General features: G+C 37.1%; 1 protein-coding gene across 5 annotated transcripts in view; it reads right to left on the reverse strand.

Moving 5' to 3' along the window:
* Positions 1-3,456: 3,456 nt before the first annotated feature.
* Positions 3,457-12,636, reverse strand: part of LOC106050361 (sushi, von Willebrand factor type A, EGF and pentraxin domain-containing protein 1-like) — a 72,262-nt gene continuing 63,082 nt past the window's right edge. For all 5 annotated transcript variants that reach the window (XM_056035462.1, XM_056035459.1, XM_056035461.1 and 2 more), the window contains exons 25-30: positions 12,198-12,425; positions 10,851-11,519; positions 9,955-10,078; positions 9,567-9,649; positions 6,026-6,898; positions 3,457-5,042 (exon numbers count right to left, since the gene is read on the reverse strand). In XM_056035462.1, coding sequence (XP_055891437.1) covers positions 4,627-5,042; positions 6,026-6,898; positions 9,567-9,649; positions 9,955-10,078; positions 10,851-11,519; positions 12,198-12,425 — 2,393 coding nt within the window. In that variant the 3' untranslated portion in view covers positions 3,457-4,626. The remainder of the gene's footprint in view (positions 5,043-6,025; positions 6,899-9,566; positions 9,650-9,954; positions 10,079-10,850; positions 11,520-12,197; positions 12,426-12,636) is intronic.

Genomic DNA, 12,636 nt, shown 5'->3' on the forward strand with positions numbered 1-12,636 from the left:
TAAATTTGAACAACCATCAACTCGCCTCTCACTACTGTTTAATATGTTTATTGGCCTACGCACTACTCTATGACGACCTAAACCAATGATTTGAAAACATTTTGTTCACTTGGATATTCCCGACTGTGAAATAAATGTACCCTTTTGCTCGTGGACAAACTCAGATCCCAATCGCAGATAAATTCATACCACAGAGAGAGTAGGTCGTGAAATTACATTGTAGCCTAACAGATACATTCATTCACTAGCTAAAAAAGTATGTTAGGCTGATCGTTTATTAAAATTAAAAAATAATATCTTATCTTATATAATTAATACAGACGTTATTTCCAAAAAAAAAAAAAAAAAAAAAAAAAAAAAAAAAAAAAAAAGATGATTACGTCCTACGCGTCAAGCATTCAGTCATGCATATTAACCAATGACTTAAATTCTGCTGTCACTAGTTTTCCTGGCTAGCTTTATATATCTCTACTTAATATGCACGACTAGATTGATACGTAGATACACGTAGCGCGGAATCATCTTCTTTTTTTGAAGGAACGTCTGCAATTTATAAGATAAGAAGATATGTGGGGTGTTGTACGGAGCATTAAACTCACCCTCCCTCTAGCCATGTTGTCCTATTAATTGAACTCTTAAGATCCCAATTTATCTAAATAACTGCATCAGGACTGCCTGCAATCTGCGTGTAAAAAGAACATGCTCTGTCTGCCCTATTTATCTAGGCCTACTTATGGTCTCGAGCACCTTACCATCCACAATCCAATAGCATCACCACAAAGGAGCTGAAAATTATCCAAATGACAAAATGTAGCCACTTTTTTTTTTAAGTTCGTGAAATTATAATCTAATTATGATCTTAGACCTACAAGTTGCCACACATACAATACGAATGTATTGTTTTAATGGGTGGTTACGATAGAAGGCAAAGTATACACCAAGTAAAACAAGCCAATCATTTTGCGGAGGACACATCAATTTTCTTAGCTGCTATCTCGTTTATGATTTCACAAATGCTGTTTAAAACGCAAATAAATTCCATGAGTTGGGCGATTTCAGCTATATGGTTGTACTTAACGACAACAGAAAACATTTGGAATTGTAGGCCTACTGGTTTGATATTTACTTCTGACTGAAGAGTTTAACTCCATTTTTTTTTTTTTTGAGTCGCCAATTAACTGTTGGCTGGCGACTTAAACTGGTTTCTTGAGTTTCTTCTATTAATAGATTTCAGAAAGAAAAAACAAACTATACGTGAACTGCAAATAAACACTACATCTATAGAACAAGTAAAGGCATATAAATATCTAGGCGTCATCATCAACAACAAGCTTTCATGGGAAAACCACCTTGGAACTCTGACAAAGAAAACAGCCCAGCGACTCTTTTTTTCTATACAAACTCAATAGCTTTAAACTAAACAAGAAGATCCTTGAGACCTTTTACGGCGCGACTATACAAAATCTGCTAACATACGGAATCACTTATTGGCAAGGCAACGCCTCATCTAAACTGTTGCGACGTCTAGAAAACATCATTAAAAAAGGGCATCAAAAATTACACTCACAACATTATCACATTTAAAGGAACTTTTTGTACAAAAGTGCCTAAGAAAAATCGAAAAAATCTTGGAAGACAACGGCCACCCGCTCCATCAGAATTACGTCAGGTCGTCGCTGTCAATCAAAACAAGAACGGAGCGATACAAAAATTCGTTCGTACCTCACTCGGCCAGACTCTATCACCGCCACTCATTGATCAGGGAACATGAAAAGCACCAAGATACATGTGTGTAGTCGCTGAATGAACTCTTTATGTTGTGTCTGTTGTATTTATGTGTATTTTTCTGTTGTGTTGTCTTTATATGAGAAAAGAGTCCTTGTAATCACAACAAATTTCCGTAAGGATCAATAAAGCAGTCTTAGTCTTAGTCTCAGTCTTAGTCTCAGTCCTAGTCTTAGTCTCAGTCTTAGTCCTAGTCTTAGTCTCAGTCCTAGTCTTAGTCCTATTCTTAGTCTCAGTCCTAGTCTTAATGAGGAAATATTTCCTCCATAACGTTTATAATCCTCTTTCTTATCCTCCACTTTACACATTCGTCGTCTGGTAATGAACTTTGAACCCAAATGTCACCTGACAGAAAATACACGTGACAGCTTCAGTTGTTCACTTAAAAAGTGACAAACTTTATAGCTTGCCTTTATCGACTCATTTTCTTGTATCTTGTGAAATATTTTTGTCAATCTTCCAATCACTTTAACTTCATTTAATTCAACTGACTGTCTGCAACCGACTTTGACTAATTCTCTGTTACCTACTTACTTTCTCTCTCTCACTATGTCATCAACTCTCTGATCTTCAACTATCGAAAATAATTGAAGATTGACATGTTGCAGGGGCGGAATGGTTATATGTGCAACCGGGAAAATGCCCAGTGGGCAAGGATAGGTGGGTGGGGTTGCCGAATGAACTGAATGCAACAGCACCTGGTGATTACATATGCCCAACCTGCGACCGCAGCTGTGTATCAAGGATTGGCCTCTTTAGTCAAATAAGAAGTTGCGAAGGAAAAACTCCATCCCTCGAGACGTAAAATGCCACAGAGACAAAACCACAGACCTATATATACTACAATAAATATTTACGATTTATTTAGGTAGGGGTTGTTTTACTATTAATAAAAAGGGCTTGCATTGAGTCCTAGCTGCAACCTACATATTTTGTCACTTGTAGCGCAGACATAAACATTTTCCGCCGGTGGTTGATTTAGATGTTTTCACCGTCTACGTCTGTGGATTTTCTTTTGGCCTAAATGTGTATCTAAGTGATCTACAGCTTGTGGGTTAAAAGAATTTCTTCATTGTCAGTTTAAAAACGTCAGGGGTTCAAATCCTGATGAAGATTTTTAATTTGGGATCTTTAGGGCTCCTCTGAGTCCAACCAACTCTCATGGGTACCTGACATTAGTTGGAGAAAAGTTAAAGCGGTTGGTCATTATTCTGGCCACGACACCCTCATCAATGTGGGTCACAGAAAAGATGACCTTTACATCATCTGCTCTATAGGCTACACGGAAAGGGGAACTTTACTTTTTTAACACAGGCTATAGCTTAAGGGCTCTCACTTGCTTGGTCTCCTCTCCCCCCCCCCCCCCCCCCGAAAAAAATGTTTTGAAGAAAGAGCAAAAAAGCCTTATGTTGATACAAGGAGCCCCATATCTCAAAAAGCTTAGGGCCTTATGAAGCCTAAATCCAATCCTGTTTCCTGACCCAAGTAAAGGAAATCTACACCAGTGAATCAAATGGCCACATCATTTGACTTTCAGGACAGAATGAACCATGTGTCAATAAAAAGTGTTATTAGGCTATATAACTTTAACTACATAGTTTTCCATTAGACTGGAGAATCTTTTGAAATCTAATTAGATTACATGCAGGAAAAGTACAAGATTCAGATGTGAAAGTTGCTTAGTATTTACACAATTTATTTATTCAGAAGTTATTTTTAAACTGGTTCTAAAGAATTATGTAATGGTACATGTCACATCATTGTTTGTTAGTTAGTGACATATATTGGTTGTGGAGCACACTTGTTTATGGAGAGTACGATGTTGCACAGGGGAATCAAGGGGCCACAGTTGCATTGTGGGTAAAGAAATCTAATTTTTAAGAGCGGACCACATGGTCAGAGGGTAGTAGCCGCCATGTTCTTAAACTGGCTGGATGTCTTACGTAGTTGATTCAATAATTTAGTATCCGTTATGTACTTAGAATATTTCATTGGATTTGTGTAACATAATATGTATTTCTTTATGGTGGAATTTGCCAGTTTAAGGTGTACTCTGTTTTATGGTCAATAAAGTCAATGTCTGCTACTGGAAGAGTTCATTGATTACTATTAATATTTGTTGTGCTGTGCTAATGGTCGTGGACATACAAGATAAAAAGTAGTACAGCAACTCAAGTGAAACAAAACAAACATTGTCATTTAACATGCAGAAGCACCATTTACAGTACATAACTTTAAAAAAAACAATTTTTAAATAAAAAAATAATCATGATTTTGTACTAAGTATGCAAAAGTAACATTTTTTTTCTCTTCAGAATTCCAAGATCCAAGAAAGTCTTTATAGCCTTCTCCCATAAACCCCTCCCTCACAAGTCAAGTAGAGAGATTGGATCAGAGCGCACTTAACATGAAAAAATATCATTTAGGTCAATTTAGGATGTGGTAGAAAAAAACAATAATTATTAGTACTTTGTTACAAATTCAAAATGTATAGATGCCGATAGGTCCCATTATGTTATTTATTCATTAAAATTTTAAACTCAGAAATCTTAATTAAGACTTGAAAGAACTGACATCTTTTCTGCAGTTACATTATAATCAGTTTAAATCAGCCTGAATCAGCCAGGAAAACCAACAACTTAGCTGAGTTTAAGTCATTGATTAACATGCATGATAGACTGACACATGAAATGCGTAGGATGTAATTATCTTCTTTTTGAAGTAATTATCTTCTTTTTTGAAGTAACCTCTGTAATCTATAAGATAAGCTTTAATGTAGTCAATAAGAAGAAATCCCCCACAAAAATTTGTTAAATACACAAGAGTAATTATACAGAACATTCATTGTGGCAAGGGAGGTAATTGTCTTTTCTGTATATTTTGTAGGCTTTGATTGCCATCTCCAGAAGTGGCATTGCTAGCAGAAGATGATTTCATCTCTTCTTGTTTCAAGGAAGATTTAGTAGGATGTGTGAAGCCTGATAGTTGAGATTTATCAGATGATAAAAACAAGGGGTTATCTTTCTTTGGTCTGCTCTTCTTGGTTGAAAAGTCTTGCAACACTGTCTTCTTGGCATCACGCTTTGTCTTCTTTTCCTTGGCACTTCTGGGAAGTCTGCTAGAGAAATCTTCCAAAACAAACTCACTTGGAGCAGGAGATGGGTCAGGATCAGACAATTTTATGGCCTCGGCAGAGTCAGTGTACAGCTGGGTCTCACTGGGGTCAGAGGCCATCATTGTAGAGTGCAGAGGATTTACTAGAACAAAAAAAAAAATGATCAGCTGTATCAGAGAATTGTTACAATACTTAAGATCTAATTAGACAAGGAGTCCAGACAGAAAGGGAAAAGTAAAAAGGGCTAATTCAGTAGTGATTTAAAGAGTCAGGTTTTAGTGTTGCAGAAAAAAGATTCAGAACTGTCTATCTTTAATTGTTGTATATTTTTATGATTGTTCTGTACTAAAGTGAGTCACAAATTTAATAGTTATTATTCATTTACATTTTTTTTTTTTTATTTTTTTTTATTTTATATGTCTATATTTATGTAACAAAACAGGTATAGGTGTCCTTTATTGCTAGGTGAAGAGCTCAAACATTACTTATTTATTCTTCTTTTATTTATTTTGTCAAACAAAAATCATATTCCTTATAATTAGGCTTCACTTCAAATATATACTTGCATAGATAGTACAAGTTACATAACTACACTGCTTTAAAAACTAATGGAAAAGATGCTCGATAATTAATTATTTCAAATAATATCATTTATTATAGTTTTTTTTTTATTATGGAACAAGATGAGTTTTAAACAATATTCTGTAAAATGTATTAAATGTGATAAATTTACTCAAACTGTTCAATAAAAAATTATGAAAATTTTGAATGTAAATTATAAAACCATATTCATTTAGGCTTACATAATAAATGAGTTGAAGTGGCTGAGTAGCCATGTGCTTGTTTCCAAACCAGAGGTTCGAATCCTAGTGAGGACTAGGATTTATAATTTCTGGATTTTTGGGAACCTGAGTCCACCTAGCTCTAATGGGTATTTGGCATTAGTTGTGGAAAAGACAAGGTCATTAGCCATTGTGCTGGCCAAGAAACACCCTCATTTATCATGGCCCTGAGAAACAGATGACCTTTCATCTGCCTATAGATCACAATGTCTGAAAGTGGAACTTTTTTTACATGATAAAACTATAATAAATATAGTGAATCAATTCACTTTCTATCACTTACCAACAGGAGAAAGCCCGACATTGTCTTTAGATATTAGATTTTCTGCACATGGTGCCAGGGACTCACTATTTTTCTGAACAACTTTTAATGATTCGGTTTTATCCAGATGCCTCCCGTTTAGCCCTGCCACATCCGAGAATGGGACATAAGTCTGCAAGGGTGGTCCCCCTGGATGAGACATTAAATGAATGTTCACTGGCACTTGTAACGCTGCACTTGAGCTAATGGTGGATGAGTTTTGCCCATAATCAATTATCGGCCTGGCTCGTTTAGGTAAATTTGAAGCTGGAACAGATTTAAGATTAACATAAATATTTTTGGGTTTATCCGTTTTGTTAGTGGAAGAGCTGGAGTTGCCAGAAGCATGCAACTCGGAAGGAACTTTATAGTTTCCCATCGCAATGTAGTCTTCTTTGTTGTGATCCTCAGAATCACTTTTGTTGATAACATTTTCTTCTGCTAATTTCGGAGACTTGTGCCTGTCTCTGTCTGGTATAATGTAGTCTTCCGGATTGAATCCGACATTGAGCACTCCGGAGTTTGGCGCTTGTTCAGGTGCAAAATTATGATCAAGCTTCAATGTGTGGGAAACATAATGGGGGCTCGCAGTGTCCTTTCTCACAACAATGGGCTCAAGATAGTCGTCAGACAGCAGCGGCGTGTTGGTTTCGTTGGTTTTCTGAAACTTTTTGGACAATGACGATCGGAGGGAGCCGAGTGAGCCTGAGGAAGAGCTAGAAGACGTTCTACTGGCCGGGGCTTTTCTGATGCTGCTGACTGAGGTGAGGGTACTGGGCTGGTAAACTTGGTCATCGTAGTCATCGTCTCTGTCTGGAACATTGTAGTCATCACTGAGCTCTGCATATGTACTCTCTGGGGACAGACCAATATAAAGTGTTAGCACAGAATATTTAATGATACCAATCACTTAATAGTAAATGAAAACAAAAAGATAAAGGTACATTCCTTGTTCCATATGCTAGGACAAATTTGTACAAATACTCCTTGTTCCCTAGTGCTAATTAAACATGGAATGGGTTGCCTGAGCTAGCCAGGAAAACTAATAAATTTGCAGAAGTTTAAGTCATTGATTAACATGCATGACTACATTGACCTAGGGGCATGTGTTGGACGTAATCATCTTTTTTGAAGCAATGTCTGTATTTTATAAGCTATAAGTAGGAATCAAGGTGCCTGGTGTGCGGTTTGCGCGCTAGACTGTCGTTCAGATTTATCGATGGTCCCAGGTTCAAACCCTGCACGCTCCCATCCCCCGTCGTCCTGCGGGAGGTTTGGACTAGGAAGTAATTATCTTCAACTCTGAAGGAACATCCGAAACATGTAAAACATTTTACAAACAAAGCCTCAAATCTCATAATCTTATAGACTGATTTACATAGGAGTTGATCTTCCTTATCTAGGACAGGATAATAATTCAAATACTCAGGTAATATTAAATCTACAAACTAGCATGGACTTTATATGAGCCATTTCAGTATATTTTTACAAATCTTTTGAAAACATAAATCTAAAATGCTGTTTGAATGTGCTTAGACCTTGTCACAGTCTTAGTTGACATTGCATGATCTAATGTTAAAAGTTTAAAAGACACGTGGAATTCCTGATGTAGAAAACAGGAAGTAGAATGAATAAAGTTAGACTTAGAGGGCAGTCAGTCAAGTAAAGCAGACAAGTGAAGTCAAGTTAGAAGTCAAGTGTTATTCTTTGGACCGAGTGGTCAAGTATATTTTAGTCCGGGATGGACAGTAGCGACTTAGAAAAGTCTGTAGTAATTTTCAGTTAGAAAGTAACTTGTGGGCAGTTGTTGCCTGTGGTCTTTTGAGACATGTATTAGTTAATCTATATTTCTACACGTGTTGCCCGCTGAGATGCGGACGTGATTTGTTGTTAACGTATTGGATACTTTTGATACCGCTGTTATGCGGATAGGATTATTATTTCTTGACTTGTAGCACTAACAAGGAGTGCAGTGTATTATTATTGTAGTAAAATAAACTTCATGTTTGTCTGCTGAACGGACTTGAGTCAGTCGTATAGTGTTTGTCTTGTCACGTGTCTAGAGTACTTCAGGAAGTAAGAACTCAGTATTACACCATTCAACCTTCATTGACAGACCTACACTAGAATATATACCTTCTGTTTATGAATCCTAAATGCAAGAAACTATAACTTGGGAATAGAGATACCAACACGCTATCTAATAAAATACTTGATAAGGAACAAAATAATCACTATGCACACTTTATTCCTTATTTCAGTGTTTCCCAAACTGTCTTCTTCTGAACCCACAGTGTTCCACAAGACCTGAACAGGTGTCCACCAACTACTGGAATAATAAACTAGCAGGCCACCACATGAATTAATCTCTCAAAATAAAAAAATAAGCAAAGCTAAGTAGTCAGAATGTGCGAAGTGTTCTGTTGAGGAAAATTTTGCGAAACACTGACCTATCTTATGATAAATTCAAACCACTCTTTACGAAAGCCATTCATTGCTTAAACTGATTTTTTCAGTTCATCTAGAAAATTCCCTGAATTGGATGGCTGCCTGGTCATGTGGTGTGTGCACTGGGATGTCAATCGTATGGTTTTGAGCGTGTTGTTACGATTGGGACTTCATCAACCAAAAATTATCATGCTGTTAAAGCATTTTCTAGAATCTAAGATTAAGGGCAAATGTAAAAGTAATATTTCAATTAAATATCAAAGGAATTTTTACAAAGACAAATTATACTGGATTTTGTGGAGCGCCCTGAACATTATGCTCTAGCTCATGTAAATACATCTTATCTTATCATGATGCGTAGGACGTAATCATCTTCTTTTTTGAAGTAACATCTGTATTATATAAGATAAGAAGATAAGATTATCTTAAATATTACAGACATTAGGTCAAAAAGAAGACAATTACATCCTACGCATTTCATGTGTCAATCTAGTCATGCATGTTAATCAATGAGTTAGGCAAAGATAAATATATAAATACATAGAGACTTACAGAAGACATAACTTTTCTTCTCTTCTGAAGTCATGTCTGTAATTTTTAAGAAGATATGACTTTAAAAAATGGTAAAAGTTAAAAGCTTTTGAGATATGGGGACCCTTGTCATCAACATAAGGCAAAATTATTCTTTTGCTCTTCCTTAAAAACAATTGAAAATATTCCAGAAAACATTTTTTTAGAGGGTGGGGGGGGGGGGGGGAAAGGGGCAACCAAGTGAGGGCCCCTACGCTATAGCCTATGGTAAACAAAATAAAGTCCCCCTTTCAGGCCACACAGTCTATATGTTAGATAGTGTAAAGGCCATCTTTTCTATGGCCACCGTTAATGAGGGTGTCATGTGGTCAGCATAATGACTGACCTCCATTACTTTTCCCTAACTAATGTCAGGTACCCAATACAGCTGGGTGGACTCAGAGGCGCCCTAAAGATCTCAAAATTAAAAATCCATCTTCACCAGAATTCGAACCTGGAACCCTCTGGTGCGGAAGCCAAGAAAATTTACCACTCAGCCACTGACCTGCTTCATCGTGTTGGAATCCAGGGTTAGTCATTTGCTCCAGGGCTACATCTGGTGAGCTGTTTAATGCCTGCAGGTCCCCGCTAAAACAAACAAAAAAACTATTATAAATAATTTTAAAGGATTCTAGATCAGCGGGTAGCGGTTTTCAACCTTTTAAGCTCGGCGACCCCTTTTTTAAAATCCCACACTCTACCGTGACCCTCACACATACAGCAATAGAAAAATAGACAAAACAATCCATTTTTTCGATGGTTTTTGGCGACCCTGGCAAACCGTCAATCGACCCCCTATGGGATCGCAACCCACAGGTTGAGAACCCCTGTTCTAGATGCTGAATGGAAAGCAAAAAATAAACAATTTGAATTTACTTATGAAACTTATTTACCTGGAAGACTTCTTCCTACGACACAGATAAACTGTTAAAACTAATATGGCCACAAGAAAAACACAGGAGCTGGCTATTGTAGCAAATGTCCAGTCTGATGACCACCAGTATTGTTTGCCAGGATCTAAAAAAATAAAATAACCATCACAAATCATCACACTGCAAATCAAACCAGAACATCAAACTAAAATACTATTTAACCTTGGTTTGACCAATAGACTGTTTGGGACCCCTCAACTCAAGAAAACATTAAGAAACTGGAACAAACACAAAATAGAGCAGTGAGATTCATTACAAATGAATACTAATACTTGACTAGAATGAGTACAATTACTAAACTTAGAGACACTTCAGGACAGAAAACAGAGCCGTAATATAACTAGAATACATAAAACACTGAAACCTAATTCACAAATACAAAAATTCAACTTAATAAAATACCAAGACATAAAGATGGAGGAACATTTCTCATTCCATATGCTAGGACAAATTCTTACAAATGCTTCTTTCCTTGTGGCATTAGAGCAAGAAATTGGTTGCCGAATCAGACAGGAAAACCAACGACTTAGCAGAGTTTATGTCTCTAATTAGCATGCAGGACTAGATTAATCAAACGGATACATATAGGATATCATGATCTTCTCGTTGAAGAAACGTCTTTATCAACTCGACTGTAAAAAAACACAACTTTAAAAATAAATAAAACTAGAAATCTTTGAACAGATGAGCAATAAGTATGACAAAGTAAGGGATATAACCCTATCAAAGAAACTGAGCACCTAACTTCTCAGCCAACACACCCCTTTTGGACTGTCACAAAAGTCAGATGTCTTTAATTCATGAAACAATATATATATTAATCATAAAAAAGTTTAAGTAAGTAGTTTTTGACTCACCCATTTTATCTACTGCAGAGTCTGCTGTTGTGTTATTGGGACCATACCAAGGCAGGCATTCCTGCTTTATACAACTGCATGTATAGGTCTCATCTTGGGCAACACATACGTGAGTAGCTGGGCAAGGCGACGATTCACAAGGATTGACTACTGCACAATTTCTGTCCAATGTCACTCCCAAGCGATGAGGGCACCGGCAGATGTACCCGTAGATGGAATTCAGCACAGAGATGCAAGTCCCACCATCAACACAGGGTGAAAGTTCACAGGAAGGAATGACCTTCACCCCGCACTGTTTTCCAGTCCAGCCTGCTAAACACAAGCAGGAAGACGTCGACCCAGTCTGATCGGCTTCAGGGCTGGAAGCATTAACGCAGGTGCCGCCATTTAGACAAGCGTTCTCCTCACACCAGCTGAGTTGGCGTTCGCAGTTTCTCCCCGCGAAATGTTCACGGCAGACGCATGTGTATCCATCAGAACCGGCGTCACTGCAGACCCCATTGTTATGACAGGGATTATGAAGACAAGGTGAAAAAGGTCTTTCGCACAAAGAGCCCATGTTTGGTCCAGGGCACATGCAGGTGAAGGAAGTCTCTGTAAGGTTGCATATCCCGCCGTTCCGACATGGATTTGATAAGCACTCATCAATTCTAACACTGCAAGTTACACCTGAAATAGTAAGTACCGTACCAACTTTTTTTTTATAATGTCCCAAGTTTCATTATTGCAATGTAATACAATAAAAGAAAGTTGTTTTTTTTTAAATATAAAAGTTATCAATATTCCAAATTAAATTCTTATTATTAATATTATGAATCAGTGTTTCCCAAACTTTTTCCTTTAAGGAACAATTCGCACATTCTGAGTATTTAGCGGAACTCTTTGCTTATTTTTTTAGAGAGATTAATTCATGTGCTGGCCAACTTGTTAAATATTTGAGTAGTTCGTGGAACACCTATTCAGGCCTTGCAGAACACTAGGGTTCTGCGGAACACAGTTTGGGAAACACTGTTATAAATCAAGGCGGACAATAACAATGATATATATATTACTACTCAAGTAAAGGTTAGATTCAGACAAAAATTTAGAGGAATCAACGATTAAGTATGGATTATGGTTTATGCATGAAAAGAAAAAGGGTTATATGAATGGGGATATTCCCTCATTACCTTGCATGAAGAGAAGAGAAGAGAAAAAATGTTCTCTGTAGAACTGGTACATTTTCAGCTCAAATAACACAAAAACACACACACTAAATACATACCATTCGTCACAAAAACACACACACTAAATTTGTAACCTCGACACAAAAACACACACACTAAGGCTTATAAGTTATTACTTCACCTGTGTAACCAGGGTTACATATGCATCTATAGTCATAAAGTTCAGGTCCATCTACGCAAGTCCCAGCAAAGCATTTGTCATCCAATAAGCACTCGTCATCAGGCTCAGAGCAGTCAGGTCCCTTGTAGCCTTCTATGCAGTCCGAGCAATTGTAACCCCCCACACCATCGTAGCAGACCCTGTTCCTCGAACATGGGAAGACATCTGGGAACAGGCATTCGTTGACGTCTGATGGAAAAAAGTTATATCATTACACGAGGGCTAGTAACTGAAAGCTAATTGATAAAGTATTTTTAGATTGAACTGGAATATTTCATGTAGTCATTACTACATACAGGAAATACATATAAGCATAATATTACTTTTGAAACAATTATTCAGTGAAATGAAATCCTATGAGTCTTGTAATCTTTTAAACCCCCCCCCCCCCCAGGCTTAT

Source organism: Biomphalaria glabrata, chromosome 7 (assembly GCF_947242115.1).
Source record: "Biomphalaria glabrata chromosome 7, xgBioGlab47.1, whole genome shotgun sequence".
NCBI lineage: Eukaryota > Metazoa > Mollusca > Gastropoda > Planorbidae > Biomphalaria > Biomphalaria glabrata.